Source organism: Nilaparvata lugens, chromosome 7, assembly GCF_014356525.2.
Source record: "Nilaparvata lugens isolate BPH chromosome 7, ASM1435652v1, whole genome shotgun sequence".
Lineage (NCBI taxonomy): Eukaryota > Metazoa > Arthropoda > Insecta > Hemiptera > Delphacidae > Nilaparvata > Nilaparvata lugens.
Window position 1 is genome coordinate 5,150,154 of NC_052510.1, and position 18,821 is coordinate 5,168,974.

Genomic DNA, 18,821 nt, shown 5'->3' on the forward strand with positions numbered 1-18,821 from the left:
GGTAATAGATTTTCATGAAATTTGACAGGTATGTTCCCTTTTTTAATTGCGCGTCGACGTATATAAAAGTTTTTTTTGGAAATTTTGCATTTCAAGGATAATATAAAAGGAAGAAGGAGCCACTTTCATACGCCAATATTACAGTAAAAATCAGACTATAGAATTATTCATCATAAATCAGCTGTCGAGTTGACAATAAATTGCATGCCATGACGCATGCAATTCAATATCTCAATGTAACTTGGTAAAAAATTAGCAGCTGTGTAGACTATAAATTGCATGCCTCTTTGAATGCAATTTTTATGCTCTATTAAATAGGATGCAAAGAACTTATAACAGCTCGTCTGGGCGCCTAGATGTCTTCTGGTTTTCTCGCGCTAAATTCCGGAAAGCGTTATATGATAATTAAATCTTGTGTAAGCATGATCTGATCAAATAAATAGTTAGTGTATCAGTGTGGATGTGCTTATGGTTTGGGACGTCGTTATAACTGTGCGAGGTCTACTGTTCACAGAACTACTAGTAAAATCTTTTTGGAACGTTCCTTATGTATTTTTTCATCACTTTGTATATCACATGAGAGCTTCACAAGTCTCTCAAATAATAACTAACACTCATACTTTGTTTTGAAATTATGGTCGTGAATTCCATACACTTTAAACTGCGCCCTGTAGCAAGATATCTGAGGGTGGCGGTGAGTCGTTCATGGGGAGAAATTGATTTTCGCAATTTGTCAAATTGTATTCTGTTTCTTTATCAGAGGAGAAATCAAGTTCAACAATTCCCTGTATGAGTCTTCTGTCATTATCAAATAGTTGCGCCAGTTATTTAGTTCTTCCCTTATTTCTCTCAATAGTATCACACGCAAAAACTTGTCTCTCTTGAGAAGATAAAAACAACACCACTTACTTCTTGGTTTGAATTATTTCTTTCTCCCTACTTTTGCCGAACAAATTACATAAAGGGACCACATTATCTCTTCCATGTTGATCACAACTGAAAGACAGAAAAGAGGAAAGACCAACAAATTGCGAAGGAAGTTGGCGCAAAAAATCGTTGCATGTGGATGGAACGTCGATGTACAATTTATAGCAACATAGCCACCCCTAATACAAGGCCCCGGCCTACGATATTGCAACGTCGCAGTGAAGACCTAGAATCTAATACATGATTGGTGAAAAAGATCAGCTGGTATTTTTTTAAATCTTTTTCACCAATCATGTATTAGATTCTAGGCCTACACTGCGACGTTGCAATATCGTAGGCCGGGGCCTTGTATTAGAGGTGGCTATGATAGCAACGAATATAAGTGCAAACAGATTTCTGCGATCAAATCGTTTTGCCTGTGGACCAGGCTGAACACAGAGGGTCACAGCTGAGCACAAAAACCAATTGATTTCGATATCTGTAAAATGACGTCATTGCATCAGTTTTGTTAGATTGTAGGCTACCATTTTACAGTGGTAAAAATTTGATTTGATTTTTGTGCAACTTGTCGAGTAAGTTTCCAGATTCCTTTTATAACGTAAGAGACGATTTTATAATAGGAAATACTATTGAGTAAACCACAGTAACTTAAAACAACCATACAAAATAAAACTACACAAAACTTCATTGAGAATTGTACATAGAAACAGGTAGGTACTTACTTAGGTGGCAACAATCAACAATAAGGTAAAAAAGGTATTAGAAATATATTTTATTCTTAATCTATTATATATTATAAAAAGGTACAATAATTCGATTCAATAACTAACCTTTATAACTAAATTTTTTATACATGTTTTAGAAAAGAATATTAAGATCACCCCGACACATATTATTATAGTGGGGTATAATAATTAGAACTAAGTTTAGTATTAGCAACTTTTGTATGTATAATATAATAATTATAAAAAAATCATTTACATGGGCTACTTTTTAAATTAATAAAACAATATAAAATCTTAAAGCACGTACCCTTTATTTTTTAAAAAACTTTAAAATAGTTTACCTATGGTTACATATTAACATAATATGGGTCATATATATAGGTCATATTATGACCTATGGTTAAACTATTTTAAAGTTTTTTTAAAAAATAAAGGGTACGTGCTTTAAGATTTTATATTGTTTTATTTATTTTATAATAATTATGTATTTGTTTTGCTAGTAAACTCCTCTGGTTGCAATTCATTGGTAATCACAGAAATTATAACTATTATTTTATAAATAAAATAGGTAGCCTGATCTCATACATTTTAAGAAGAAATATAGGATCTAATTTTATTAGAGTATTACAACATTATAGTTAAAAAGCTAGAAGAAACACTTCAACATAGATACTAATTACAATATTAAGTCAGACTCCGTGGTATTGTCATGAATACTGTTTCAAAAACATATATAATGAGATATTAGATCGGTCCCTGTTGGGGTTCAATCAATATTTCGTTGATTGAACAGTAGGATGGCTGCTTCAAAGCAAACACCACTGCGTTAGCCACATCTGACGGGTTCAGAATTTCCATGCTGCTGGAAAAATCATACTTGTCCACTGCCTAGAACCAAATGAAAAGGAACAAAACAGAAATGAACAAAATAAAAACAAAAATCAACTGAAAAAAAATTGAAAGATAACAAAAAGAAAACAATGCAAACAAAAAATAAACTTTTTGTGTAGTTGAGAAGTTGATATTGTCATTGTGGTAATTATTCATATTGAATGAAAGATACTGAGAAATTGTCAAAAAAACCACAGATTTATTGATACTTAGAAAGACCGGTTTTGGTTATTACACCATTGTCAATTGTCAGAGATTGACAATGGTGTAATAACCGAAACCGGTCCTTCTAAAGCTGCGTTCACACCGGAGTTAATAACACAAGTTTTTAACATTTTTGTTATCAAAACATCATGTTGAGTTGCGTTTACACCGGAGTTGATAACATGAGTTGTTATTAATAAAAAGTTGTCAACTTAACTGAATCGGCAAAAAATTCTCTTGAAAAAAGTTGATAACTCGTGTTTTCAACAGATAATTCCTTGTTATTAACAAGATTTATTTTATCCATCAAGAGTGGGTAACTTTTGTTAATAACAGGTTACTATCTTCCCCGCAACCCGCTCGCCCAGAATCCCTACTCTACAACTACAGCTGTTCCCTAATAACTACAGCTACAGAAAAAACACGTGACAAAGTTATTAACTTTTGTTGATAACAAAACTAGCAGCCAAAAGAAAATGTTATTAACGTATGTTGAAAACTTTTGTTTTAAACTCTGGTGTAAACGCATTATAATTTATTTACATTAGATCAGATGAAGATCATTATTTTAATGATCACACACAAAGTTCAATTCAAATTTGAAGACAATTTTTGCTTTTTATTCCGGCTGATATATCATATGAATAGTCTCGTTAAAATGAAATCATATGGAAGTCAATTATATTGGTAACAAGATCTTGTTAATAACAAGGAATTTTCTGTTAGAAACATGAGTTATTAACTTTTGTCAAGAGAAATTTTTGACGATTCAGTCAAGTTAATAACTTTTTGTTAATAACTCGTGTTATTAACTCCGGTGTAAACGCAGCTTAAGTATCAATAAATCTGTGGTTTTTGACAATTACTCAGTCTTTTTCATTCAAAAAATAAACTAGATAATTAAAAAAGAGGAACTAAATCAAAAATCAACAAAGACAAAGAAAAGTTCCTAGTAGAGAAGAAAACAATGCAAAAAGAAAATAATAAATGAATTTTAAGGAAATAAAACAGAAATTATTTGAAAAATTATTAACCAAAACTAGCAGAAATTGTAAAAAAAACTGATATGGAGTCAGCTGAATCTGTCAGCATTGGATAAATGGGAAGCATCAATGTTATATCATAAGGAATGCTGACAGTTGAAAGTGAATCTCATTATAGAAGATAGGGCACCTTTGTTGGAAGGGTGACCACTTAAGTACAGCTCCACTGATACTGACACGATAACGTGAACCTCACTGTAGTCTAATATAAGCCTATATGTCAAATAATATTGATGAAAATAATATCCCTAAAAATATTAATTGAAATAATATATGTATTTGTCATGAACCACAAGGTTTGACATACCCCCAAACATCAGTTCCTTCTTTAAGAAGAGAAATAATTTTTTCCAATAAAATTATAAATATGATAATGTTTTGTAGCCAAAGTCAGTCATCACTACTAGAGGGCATTACTCTAGGACACCAGCGAGACACCAAGTGTCCGAGCGAGTCGCGGGTCATTAGCTCTTAGAGCTTGTTCACATGACAGCGATTCACGCTCGGTTGTCGCTCGATTGGTAAATCGCTCGGTTCGCCAGCCTCGTACACAGCGATTCATGAGCGGTTTGCGCTCGGTTAAGGGTATTGCTTATGATAAATAATTACTACAACATCTATGTACTCAATCTTTATCACTATATCACTCTAATATTACTGCTTCTTACATTATTCATATTACTGACATTACTGTGTGTTGAATATTATCATTCTGGTGTTATTTTTAAAAAATGAGTATATTTACTTAAGGCTGTTTTTTGCTCCTGTGAACTGCTGCTCTCTGAAAAAATGTCTGTTATCTCCTGCCAAGCAGACCTTTTCAGAACTATATTCATGTAATCCGAGCACTCCATGTTCCAAATGCACTTTCTTTTCGCCACTTCATTGATAAACAATTCAGTGTCAAAGGATTCTAAGCCTACTTCCATATTTCTACTATGAACTACTTGAAACTAAAATGAACTAGATACTACTATAAACTATGATCCTCCACGAACTAACTTAAACTGAACTAGATACTACTATGAACTATGATCCTCTACAAACTAACTTAAACTGTACTAACTAACTAACTGAAATGAAAATTGTAATAGAATGAAATTTTAATTGAACTGAAATTGTAATAGAATGTGTACTATGTGAACTGCTCTGCTCGAAACCGCTCGGTTGACTGAAGACATGTGTACACTCTCATGCCTGCTCTAGTATATCGAACCGCCCGGCAATCGAGCGACAACCGAGCGGTTGGACTAGAGACTACAACCGCCGCGATTCGCCGGTGACTACTAAAACCGAGCGTTGCATGTGTACGGCACCATGTGTTTCCCTATACCTGGCAACAGCTCGGTTGGTCAACCGCGCGACAACCGAGCGTAAATTGCTGTCATGTGAACAGGCACTTATTACACGAGGGACACCAGATCTGGGACACCACTAGTGTCAGACAATCATCGCAGGGGAACTGAGCTGCTGCTATTACACAAAGATACCATTGGTGTCCTAGCCTTGTACCTATAGTGTAATACAAACGTATAATGTCAAATAGCATTGATGAAAATAATATCCCTAAAAATATTGATTGAAATAATAATATTATATTAATGGAAATAAGATTACTAACCTCTTGTTCACTGACATTATTAGTTCGGATACCTGTAGCCACATCACCCGGCTGAATGCATGTCACTTTTATATTATCATCGATCGATTCTTTTCTTAGACCTGAGCTGACTGCTTCCATGAAAAACTTGGTGCCTGAGTAAACCGATAGACCCGGAAATGACTGAAAAATGAAAAATTAATTATTATACTAATTAAATTCTGAAAAATGTATATTTCTTAAATCATTTACAGCGCCGGCTGCACAAAAGCCGGTTAGATTTAACCGTGATTAATTCCACGAGAACCAATCAGAGAAGCCGTCTTTTTAAAAAAGCCTTCTCTGATTCTCTATTCTTTATTCAACCATACAAAAAATATTCTTATTCTATTCTTTATTCAAATCTTATTCTTTATTCAAATTCTTTATTTAAATATTCTATTCTTTATTCAATCATCAAAATGGTAGGGAGATAAAATATAAGTCTTAATATAAAATGAGTCAAATTATTGGTTCCATAGTGAAATCAATCACGGTTAAAATTTAACTGGCTTTTGTGCAACTGGGCCATAGTCTTTAAAATTGACAATGAATACAGGTTTTAGTTTTGAAAGTGGACTTTTTGCAGGAATAATAATAGTTGTACCATAGAATAAAGATAACTTAAAAATATATCCCATGGTATAGGTCGTTTATGTTCCAAATTTCATAAGATTTTTTGCTAACTGAAGCAGATAACTGTCGACTACTGTCTATTATTACGGTTTCGGCTGCGAGAGGGTGTAAAAACGGCATAGTATGAGAGACTACCTGCCAGCGTCACATAGCTTCACAAAAGAACTAAAGTTTGTGTAAAATAAGTTGATCCTTGGCCCTCCATCCTAAAAACATTACAGGATTGCCAAATCGTGTAAAATTGCACTTTTCTCAAATTTCCAATTCAACGTCAGTGTAAAATCTGACAAAGCATTTATTGGAACGGTTCCACTTGTTACTCGTTCCGCTACTACGTAGACATCATGTCGTCATTTTGTCCGTCCGCGCTGACCAGTGACGTCACAGTCACGGTTCTTTGCCCCACTGCTCTAATCAAGTTGGTTTCCTATATTATTCGTATTTTTCATCGGATTATTTGCCGTTGCAATTTTAATATTTGTACTATTCGATTTTTTGGAATTTATTTTGTCTTTAGGCATCTTACTTTCTAGATATTTACTACTTTTTCACCATACGTTTGCAAACGTTTTACCTACGTTTCAAACACATCCGGCATCTTCCTTTTTCTGACCAGCATTGTAGCATCTTCTTGTCTTTTGCAATGGTTCTTAGTCGAGAGCACATTTACGCTTTCGGTCTAAACCTTTTATCCATATTCATCGGACCTACGAAACGTTTTTAAAAGTGAATTATTCTTCAAATTAATTCGTTTGTTCTATTCTTCAATTGTGATTCAATTATTCATCGATTGCTTCGCATATTTGCTCTGATAAACTTTGTCAAAAATTGCAACCTCGTGTGGGCGTTTATCGCTATTTATTTGATCTACGGAACGTTTTTAAAGTGTGAATTACTTCTGCAAATTAATTCGTTTGTTCTATTCTTCAACTGTGATTCAACTATTCATCGATTTCTTCGCATATCTACGCTGATAAACTTTGTCAAGTTCACAACCTCGTGTGGGCTTCAATTGCCATTCTTCTAATGATTGACTTCACCTCTTGAAACTCAAACTTTCAAGTTCATCATCTCTACCGTTTGGAAATCATTCAAAAAATTCAACAACTTGAAGGTCAGATTATTCGTTTGGAATTCTACTTGCTCCTGTTCTCATTTCCACTGGGGGATTTGCCTGCTGTGGTGGACGCTTCCATGTTTGTCATCGCATGGCCAGATCACGTCATCGCTTGCTGATGTCCTGTTCCTGTGGGTATTGCGGAGTCATTGCCTGTCTGCCTGGCTGCATCTCCTCTTCAAAATTTTATTCAGGTTACGTAAATCGTTCTATTCAATTTTCATTTACTTATGTGTTACTTAATTGTTTTGTTGATGTCTATCTTGACATTCAATTCACTAAGGCCACTGACGCCAACTAATTCATTGGATTTGACAGCTACCCTTGGCTTTACAAGTGATTTTCTAAGGCCACTGACGCCTACTTATCATTCTATTGATGTCTTCCTTGACACTCAATTCACTAAGGCCACCGACGCCTATTAATTCATTGGATTTGACAGCTACCCTTGGCTTTACAAGTGATTCACTAAGGCCACCGACGCCTATTAATTCATTGTATTTAACAGCTACCCTTGGCTTTACAAGTGATTTTCTGAGGCCACTGACGCCTATATAATTGTATTCAATAGTAGCAACTATTTCATTGGATTTGACAGCTACCCTTGGCTTTACAAGTGATTTTCTAAGGCCACTGACGCCTATTTATCGTTCGATTGATGTCTATCTTGACATTCAAATCACTGAAGGCCTATGCCGCATATATTTTTATGTATTCCACTTGTTGAGCACTATTTGCAGCTTATTGTCATTTTTTATTCCTTTTGTAAATCATTGTCATTTATTATTATTCCTTTTGTAAATCATTAAGATTGAACTTTGCAGCAATAACTTTCATTATAGCACTCAATTTATATTCGCAATTCAGGTATCATTAATATTACCTTTTCGATTATTGTCAGACTTCAATGGTCATTAATGTCATTGACCTAATCTCATCTAAATTTTGTATTTCTCTAACGTTTTATCACATGTTGTAATTTTCCCAAGATTTTTCAACTCAGTCTTCTTACAATTGTTTTTGTATGTGGCCATCTGCCTATTATTATCTTATTATTATTAAATCTTATCTTGTTGATTCATTTAGTCTTTTATTGGCGTACTTACCACACTTCAAGCTATCAGTATTTTTATGCACAGAATTCAAAGATTTATTTGTAGGTATTTATACCAACTATCATTCACAGTCCACTGCCCTGACCTTGGATTCTGTCAGTCAGAATTGGATGTAGAATATCATCCCCGATATCCTAGTAGTCTGTACTAAAAAAGCTTCAGGGTTGAAGGATTAAAAGGAAATTTAACTTTTATGATAAAACTGAAAACATCGCAAAGATTTGTTTTTCTTATGAATATTACTTCTCTCAGAATCATGGGGCGTCGTAATGCGTAATAATTTTGTATCAAATTAACGGGGAGAGTGTTTCCTTTATATTGGTGTCTGGATCATTTTTATCTGACATATAGTTATTTTTTAATTAATGATTATGTTCGTCAATGTCGAACAGAAAATATGAAATTTTCGACATGCTAGAAACTTTTTTGTTTAGATTAGTAGGTGGTGAAAGCAAAAAGTTTCTCACAAATAATTGAAATTATTTTTCCAATTGTCAAACGTACTCGGAAGAGCGTATTTTGTACAGGTTTATGTAATATTAAATGTCCATTCTCGTTTAAAATAATCAGTTATATTTTATTAAGCGAGAAATTATATTTTTCATCAATTTCCATAATAAGGATTAAATATTTTGTTAATTAATTAATAATTCTATATTGTTAAAAGACGATCTGGCAACAGAGCAAAGCGAGAAAGAGATAGCGCCATCCGCTTTGTTGAATGATAGACAAGGATAGCAATACCATTGCTAATCAAACACTGCCATTATAACGTGGACCTCACTATAGGACTCGATTTAACATTGAAAATTGGAACATAAACGCCCTATACATGGGATATCACCATAAATGGTACAGTATCAACACAATATGATACAGTATCAACACAATATGATACAGTATCAACACAATATGATACAGTATCAACACAATATGATACAGTATAATCTCAACTTGACACACAACACTATAATTTGATACAAAACTTCCAAACTTTGAATGAATTCTACAAACCATGGTTAAACTCATGTTTTTTTCTGTTTGGTTGAACTCACAATTTTGCCAGCATCGGATGTGATGTTTACAATGTGGCCACATTTCCTTTGCGTCATGTTGGGGAGAACAGCCGCTAGACAGTTGAGCGATCCTTTGCAGTTGACATCGATCATCTCGCACCACTTGGCAACGTCGCAGTTCTTCATCAGCTGGTAATACATGCAGCCGGCATTGTTCACCAGAATCTCCACTGGACCCCACAACCGTTCTATCATTTCTACTGCATTTTTCACCTAAACAAAACAAATAAAATCATAATTTCAACTGCATTTCTCTATCTAAAACACATGAGAACACTTTGTAACATATTGAAATTTGGGTAGATATTATTAGAGGAGTAATGAGTCAGTACATTTCAGAAATTCTAATAAATCAAAGAAGTATAAAATCTGGGCTGTTAATGCATATTCATATGATCTTTAATTTTTGCAATATAATTTGCGATAGTTTGTTGTGGCTCTGATTCACTGGATGAATTGCTCTACTTATTCCGTCAGGTGCCGAATCTTGCACCCTGAGATAAAATATATATTCATTGCAAAGAAATCTATTAGATACTAGAGAATTTAATATATATTTAGATTATTGGTTGCCAATTTATCAAGTTGATTTTAGGAAACCTATTTTTAATGGAATTGTCCAAGTTGACAAGTATTAGCAGGCTTATATCGCAGCTACATACAAAGGGATGCATATGATTAAAAAATAAAAGCACATGGTAACGTTTCGTGCTATAAATTTAGAGAATAGTATTTAGCCTGTGATAGTTTACTGATTTCGATTATTGTTCTATTTTTATATTGTATATTTTTATCGCTCTTTATATTTTTTGCCCTGATCTATTTTTGCAATATTGTTAATATATGTATCAATTGTTCATGGTGTGCAGTTTATTTTAATTCCTCAACACTATAGGATAAGTACCATATATATATATATTTATTTTTTAATGAATTACCAGAATTATAGGGGAAGCTCATATCTAAGATTTTTATGAGACTGTATCCTATTAAAAAACCACGACCTAATTTTTATAATTATATCAAATATTTCATGCTCTACCGACTGATGCCAAGCAGGAGGCTAATCGTTATTTAAATATAAAAAAATAACGTGACAACTTTTTCCAGGTTGTTTAACCTTTTCAGATGTTAGTATATTGTCAGAAATGAACGAAATATAATAATATTGAGTGACCTGGCTGGCTCAAGTCTGGTGTCAGAGTTTTCAGGTTGCAACTGATCAATTTCAGGGCCTCTGACATCACCTAACGACTGCTTTTTAGGCAGCCGGGACCGACGGCTTCTTACAAAATGTACATTCCTCCCAACAACTATTTCGCACTGCCTTCTTGAAAACATAGTTGAAGTTGAGACAAATTTTAAATTTACTAAATACTTCAAAAACTCTAGAACATATAGATGATATAAAAATGTCAATTTCCTCAATTGAACTGAATTTACGGATGAATAGTTGAAGAGAATGAGTATAAATGAAAACAATATTTACTCAATATACGAGATACTTCAAAAACTAATCAAAATTGTTTCTATCAAGATCTCTCTATCTTCATACTGACGTACTGATAGTACCAAATATATCGGAATAATATTTGAAGAAAATTTAATTTTCTCACCTCACTAGTACTAGTGACATCAACTTTCATAGCAAGCACTTGGCTAGCTCCAGCCTGCTCCAATTTTTTCTTCAAATTCTCCAATCTCTCTAAATTTCTAGCAAACATGGCGACCTTTGCATTGCACAGAGCCAGCTTCTCGGCAATGGCGGCTCCAATACCTGATGAAGCTCCACTCACCAAAACTATTTTGCCGCTCAGATCTTTGTCCACCACAGAACTCGCATCTGAAAAAAGTAAAAATAAATTATCCAATAAAAGGGATTCACTTTAAAATAGCAATGTTCCTGATAGATAACACTACCAAGGCTCCCAATTAATGTTGACAGTTTGAACTGTACAGAGTGTTCCATGAAAGATGTAACAGCCGAAGACCGTAGAGATACAACCTGAAATTTGCAATAAAAAATGATTAGTAAAATTTTTTATATCGACCATAGTTTTCGAGATGTATCAACTTTTCGATATTTTTTAAAAAACGTTGATAACTAGAAAACTGCCAGTCAACATCTAATACAAGTTTATCAATCCATTTGAATTTCATAATATTTCAATCTTACATCAGATTATTTACATATGACAGCTGTGATAAGAAAGCCGAACGTCATCTATATAAATAAAAATCAAGCCTCAAATTTTGACAATCAATAACTTTTTTATGTGTGCACCGAATTTGATGATTTTTTTAGTTGTGTTCGTTATGTTCAGGACCAGGTTTATGGCCTATCAAATTTAAAATCCAACTTCAGGACTCTTTCCTACAGTCCTTCAAAGTTTACATGTAATCCTAATGGGAGAAGATTTGTGAGCTGGCCACACACAGAAATAAAAATCAGCTGTTATTTATAATCATTGCGTCATACAGCAGCCGTCGGCGCTTGCGCGTCCACCACACAGGCGCCCGAAAGGGGACGCGAGCGTTTCGGAAAGAAGCACTAGTGAGAAGGTTTTTCGACATGCTGTAATGCTACTCCCACAGTCTGGCGGATGGGAACTTCACATGCCTGCTACTTCCAGAGTCTCAGGGTACCCCCTATAGTGTGGTCCACCTTATAATGGCAGTGGATAAAGATAGAAGAATAGCGATGCCGATTCTCTGCATTAAGTAATTATACTTTTACACTGTCAAAAACATAATTGGCATCATTGTGGACCTACAAAAGGATAGTACCACCGGATTTGTCGAATGATAGACAAGGATAGCAAAACCAAAGTTGATCAAATACTGTCATTATAACGTGGACCTCACTATACCCTAATTCCCATAGTCTGGTCTCTCATTGGCTAACCCCGAAACACCATCATTCCTCTCATGATACACAAATAATACGTTGTAAAATAAATTTGAGCTTAAACCTAAGAAAACATGATTTGATATAAAACGAATAAAACTTAATTTAGATAAGTATTTTAATTTGAGTTTATATATAAGCATTTTTAGTTGAGTTCTGAATGTATTTCACTCCTGTTTGCAGACAAGAATTTCCTTAATTAAACAGTATTGTATTCAATGATCTGAAAAAAAAATCTGGTGTGGCGCACTCACACAACTTTCCTTGCCGTTATGAAAATTGATCACCTGACGCTAGTGTTCCCGCGCATCTCAAGTCTACTATTCAAAGATCTGAGCCAGCTGATGACAGGACTATACCGCTGGAGACACACGAAGTCTGCTATCTCTTCATAGTGAATGATTTAATAGAATCAACAGTTGCCAACAGTTTGCAGTTGAATAATGACATTTTCTCGAATTTCTAGCCTATTTTCAATTTTAGGTGAAAATGTTACTGGACATTAATTGTAGTGATTTTCGTGCTTAATCTTTTCCACTCAAAATTTTTCGTTCAAATTGTATCTGAAGCCTGATAATTCAGAATCTAAAATCAAACTTTGCATAGATGGGGCGGAGTTCCTGAAATTTTTACAGATATGGGACTTGTGGCAGTTGATATAGCTTATCAATGACTATTCTAGGTATGAATTTGATCAAAATCGTTGGAGCCATTTTCGAGGAAATCGCGAAAAACCCTGTTTTTGACAACATTTTCGCCATTTTAGCCGCCATCTTGAATCGCATTTGATCGAAATTGTTCGTGTCGGATCCTTATAGTGTAAGGACCTTAACCCTTAGACTACCAACGGGACAATATGTCCCAGCAGAAATGACCAACCTCAGACTACAACTGGGACAATATGTCCCAATAGAAGTTCATCGAATCCCAGTGGGTGAATAGATCATCTAAACTACACAGTAATGAATCCCAGCGGTAGTCTAGGGTCTATTCTGTAAAATACATCAGCTGTTTAGAATTATCTGATCGCCATATTATTGTGAATGGAGGTTATATTGTGGTTATATGCTCTCATGCATGCATGTGTCAGATGCTAGTTTTGTGCTGAATGAAGCTGTTCTAATGTGATTTGCAGTGTCATTTTGAGTTTAAAGCGAGTAAATAACTTCATATAATGTCAATAATAACATGTGAAATTGAAATTGCAAAGCTATTTACAAAATTTCATTCATTTTATCGTGTTTTTTGTATTGGGACATACTATCCCAATGGTAAAATTCCTCATTTGGTATTTGACGGGACAAGCTTCATAGACACTATTTGGTAGTCTACGGGGTTCCAAATTTCAAGTCAATCCGTTAAATGGGAGATGAGATATCGTGTACACAGACGCACATACACTCATACACACACACATACAGACCAATACCCAAAAATCATGTTTTTGGACTCAGGGGACCTTGAAACGTATAGAAAACATGAAATTAGGGTACCTTAAAGTTTTTTGGAAAGCAATACTTTCTTACCTATGGTAATAGGGCAAGGAAAGTAATGAAGAATTATATTAAACTTTACTTTAACAAAACTTGAACATTGAACTTGAACAAGATAACAAACTTTTTGTCTGAAGGGTTGCCAAGGCAACGAATGCTAATAATATAGAAGCCATGAATTTTTTTAACAGAATTTGTTATGTAAATATTGTCATTGAATAAAACTTGATTTGATTTAAAAAATAGATTGAGCTCACCTGACTTACTGGGACTGTTAGAGGCCACTGGAATGTATCCCAATTGGTGGAGATGGTCAAGGTATTTGCTATAGAGCTCAGCATCGGCTACCGGGTATGTCACCTTTCTCTTCTCAATGAAACTGTTCAGTCTCTCCTTTTTGAATTCAGACAAGTTAGTGAAGTAATTTTCATTCCTGTAAACAATAGTAAATTGTTCATGATACTTTAAATATAGCAAGATTCACTTTCAACTAAAAATAGTTGAAATTAATTTAATTGCAATGTAATTATTATTGGATAAGATTTAGAATAATGTTGATTGACTTACTTGATCAACGATTGAAGTAGATGTGACAGAGGTTTCAAGTCTTCGTTAGCATGCACTTGTTTGGCCCAGTCGTTGTAAGGCAGTGATTTCAAATTGTAGCCCCTTCTCTCCATTAGTTTCCACAATTCTCTAGAGAAATAAATACAAATTGAGATTGATACAACCAATTCAAGAATCAGTCACAATAATATCACCAATCTATATTTATATAATTCATTATACGGCAATATGTCATAGCCATAAGTCATTCTATATATCTTACTTGTCATGTAAAGATATAATAACAAAGGTTTTAGTATGTATCTCATCTTCCTGAAACTGATCAGTTTCAGGAAGGCGACCTGTCATTCAAAGAATAAGTAATATTTATCAGTAATATTCTCGTTGTTGGTTATCCATATTGTTTTCACTATTATTATAACTATCGTATTTGATGTGCCACATCAAAGAATGTGAGTGTTTTTTCACTTTAAAGTTTTTTGAAATACGATAGTAATAAAAAATATTCTGTAAATTCAATAAAGAAGATAAAACTAATTAACTTGAAGAGTTATTATAAATGATAAACAATATTATTTTGTCATTACATTTATATTAATTAATACTCACTTCTTAATTATAGTAAACGAAGCAAATCATTATGTAAACTTGGGATCTATACAAATAGAATGTGAATATTATAATACAAATCAATTTCAGTCTTAAATATAAGATAGTTAAGTCAAGAGCAAAAACCCGTCACACCAATACAATTTCAAGCTTTTTATTGTAACTGAACCATCTTTAATACAGTAATAGTAATTTTGAATCAATATAGAAAAAACGTTTTTGTGAAAGTAATACTAATATTCTTCTTATTTACGGTAGAAGGCTATTTAAGGGCAAGGAAAGTAATAATGAATAAAGAATTAATACTAGTTCCTTACTTGCATGGGAGTAGATCTTCATTGACAAAATGGTAGATTTTTCCAATCGAGCTATTCAGATCCAGAAACAACTCCACAAACATTTCTTGCACAAAATCAATTGGCGTCACTTCCATCTAAAATTAAAAAAACAAACTAGTATGAATGAAATAAGTCTCATCAAATTTTCAAATCCATGGAAACAGAGCAGAACTCAAAATTAATTGCACACATTTATCTGATATTAACACACATTATCTAGTGAAAACACTACCGTATAATAATATACACGGTTGGACAATGAAGTACGGAGGATTTGGAACAACTGCCACATGCTTATTTTTGAACGAACTCATTTTTTTCAGTACATACCTTGTATGTTGCCATTTTGATATTTGAGGACGAGAGAAAATAAAAACATTAATTACACATAGAAAACAACATTTGAAAAATGGCGTCCGGGTTTGACCCAACCCATCTGCCCAACTCTGTATATATTGTTAGAGTATAATAAAGATATTACTATTAAATAAAAATACTAAGAAATTGTCCACATATTTCATATCTACATATGATAATTACAACAATATCAACTTCTCAACTACACAAAAAAGTGTAGTTTGGTAGAGAGTTAGTGGGGAGGATATTTTTAATATTCTTTCCGAAGAATGGACATTGATATGTACAAAGCTCCGCCAATTTATGTAAATGCATAACAATATAATTATCTATAGTTATTATATTACAAATTGCTTTTTCATAACATATACAGTTCAATAATTATTTTCTTAGTCTATATTATGTGAATTCATCTATAATTTTGCTGTATTGTAAGCTATTGTATATAAGTGTATAAGCCAGTATATATTGTAATCTACATAAATAAAGTACTCAATCAATCAATACTCAATTCAATCAAAAAAGATATTACTGGTATAGTTGGAGAACTTTCAGCACCTTTTTTGTTGGAAAAAGAGATTACTGATAGGGTAGAACAATTTGTTATGGGAGGATAAAATGAAAGTAGAGAAAGTTTAGAATGAAAATGGGATTTTTGAAAACTGATGACCTTGATGATGAGTATTACGATTTTTGTCTGCGAACTTTGAAGAACACTTTTAAAGAATAAGTAGAAGGGATAAATTCTCAGAAACTTTCGGCCAAATTGATGTTTTTAAAGTTTAAATAAAATATTCAAATTGTCTGCAATGCTCAAAGTTGCGAGTAGAATTAATAAATTTTAAATAGTTAATTAAATTAATTTGGAGCATACATACCTTCCATTTGATGTCAGGCACTGCCCCAGTTCTGATGACACCCTGGATCATGTACAGAGTGAAATCTGACGGATTCCAACTGGCTACCTTAGTACTGCCTGATAGATTGCCAAATCTGCAAAATGCACATCCCATTTTGATATAACTCCGAAAATACAAGCTTGAAAAACAAAACTATTAAAAACTAACTCTGAAGTATATATATTTTTTAAATAATCTAGTTCAAGCTCAAGTGAATGATGTAGAGGTTTAAGTCAAGAAGAAAGTTCAGCTGTCGTTATACCACTATACGTTATACCGCTGCAATTCCAAGCTTTTTCCAGTGACTGAACCATCTATCTATACATGGAAATGTTCATGGCAAATTTATTATTTTCTCATACCATATAACTATAAATATATCATTAATGAAGAAACAGTTTTTGGGTATACGCCTGTTGTGCCTTTCGGTAAGTTCAATGATAAAATTGAATCATGTAAAATGCTAAATAAGGAAAAAATAGATAAAAATTTTCAAGTAATTTAGTGCTAACCTGTAAACAACACATGGCAATCCAGATTTAGCAGCGCGCAACACAAGTTGCTCGGCCAGCCATTTAGTTTGGCCGTAACCACTTTGAAGACGATCCACATGTGCAAACATGTCACTGTCCTCACCGCAACCCACCATACCGTCGGCAAATACTGCATTTGTACTGAAAAATGAGTAAAAACAAATTAAAATCCAAGTTTTCAAAGTGGAAGGGAAGTTGAAAACTCGACTATATGAAGATGAAAAAATCAGAGAAGTAAAAATGTGCAGTTTGAAATGAATCTTACTAGACAGGCTTCACTTTCAAAGTGAATTAGAACAGATTTTTTTTATAAGAAATAATGCACTATTCATGTTTACGTTTACCCTAATACTGTTTTTTCGATAAATAACTCAAAATCATTTTTTGCAAATATACAGTAATCTATTCAGATTATTTTCAATTGATGTTTAAGCCTCAAATAATAATGGATAACGTTTATTAAAAAAAAAAAAACACTATTAAGTCAATGTTAACTGAAAAAGTCTATTACTCAGTAGCAGAGTTTATTGTTGATAGATTTTAAGGTGAAATTTATTTTATTATGAATGAATAAGCCTAAACCTGTGATTCAATATGAATTGATTTTATTGTTTGTTATCCTATTATATTAAGCGAGCAATTTCTGTATATATTTTTATATCTGGCTATTTATATGGTTATTTATGTTCAACGGATCTCGAAAACTGCTCTAACGATTTCCACGAAATTTGGAACATAATAGGTTTATGATATAGAAATTCGATTGCACTAGGTCTCATCCCTGGGAAAACTCGCTGAAGGACATGAAAAGGATAATTCATCCTTGGAAAAACAGATGATAATTTCGTCTTCTGTCGATAACAGAAGATGCTTGTGCCTGTGTGGAAGATCAGCTGTGTAATCAATCAGCTTACCGTATCTCACGAGAAATATGATCTAGAAATTTTGATAGATTTGATAAAAATAGTCTGATTTGTTTACATGACATGGTATATCATTCTAAATTAGAGTATATCATAATTTTCAAAATTAATCATTATTTTACAGTTTTAAGTGTTTAGTGAGTGTTATTTTGTTATTCAATTTGGCTTGCAAACAATATAAATTAGAGCTTTTCTGGTTTCAAAAATGTTTGGACTAAAAATTTGACCTGAATTCAAGTATATTGAACATAAACTACTTTTTGGAATATTTATAGTGTAAAAATTTGACCTGAATTCAAGTATATGGAACATAAACTACTTTTTGGAATATTTATAATGTAAATCGAAATTCGGGGAAGAATCAGTTTTAGGCTGTGTCTGTTAGTCCATCCCCAATCATTTTAAATAATTGAGTTCTGTTTATCAATAAACAAATAACGAGCGAAGCTCGGTGCCCCGATATTTATATATTATATTATATTATATTATAAGACCAATTTGACAAGTTACCAATCAACTGGGAATATTCCCAGACAATGATGTTATGTAATGAAATTGATTAAAGTTAAAAATTAAATTGAATTAATCCAAATGTGGAAGTAAACAAGACACTATTTACGATAGTAGAGCACAAATACAGTTATTTTAATAAATTATTTGAAACTTTTTTTCGCAAATAGTTCATTCAAATTATGTTAAACTATAAAATGTTAAAATATTAAATTATGATATACAAACCTTATGTAATGTACTGGCTTGACTTTGGTGTGAAGAGCGAACTCAATGATATTCTTGGTGGCGGTCACATTATCCTTGTAGAG

General features: G+C 33.1%; 2 protein-coding genes across 2 annotated transcripts in view; one reads left to right on the forward strand and one right to left on the reverse strand.

Moving 5' to 3' along the window:
* LOC111056636 (pre-rRNA-processing protein TSR1 homolog) overlaps nucleotides 1–18,821 on the forward strand; it is a 432,307-nt gene that overhangs the window by 126,158 nt on the left and 287,328 nt on the right. The window lies entirely within an intron of this gene.
* The window catches only part of LOC111054179 (linear gramicidin synthase subunit D), a 55,280-nt gene continuing 38,461 nt past the window's right edge, over nucleotides 2,003–18,821 (reverse strand). Inside the window, exons 16-24 of the mRNA XM_039431808.1 lie at nucleotides 17,057–17,218; nucleotides 16,524–16,638; nucleotides 15,268–15,383; nucleotides 14,342–14,470; nucleotides 14,032–14,207; nucleotides 10,990–11,216; nucleotides 9,353–9,586; nucleotides 5,412–5,573; nucleotides 2,003–2,540 (exon numbers count right to left, since the gene is read on the reverse strand). Of these exons, the coding sequence (XP_039287742.1) occupies nucleotides 2,397–2,540; nucleotides 5,412–5,573; nucleotides 9,353–9,586; nucleotides 10,990–11,216; nucleotides 14,032–14,207; nucleotides 14,342–14,470; nucleotides 15,268–15,383; nucleotides 16,524–16,638; nucleotides 17,057–17,218 (1,465 nt within the window). The 3' untranslated portion in view covers nucleotides 2,003–2,396. The remainder of the gene's footprint in view (nucleotides 2,541–5,411; nucleotides 5,574–9,352; nucleotides 9,587–10,989; nucleotides 11,217–14,031; nucleotides 14,208–14,341; nucleotides 14,471–15,267; nucleotides 15,384–16,523; nucleotides 16,639–17,056; nucleotides 17,219–18,821) is intronic.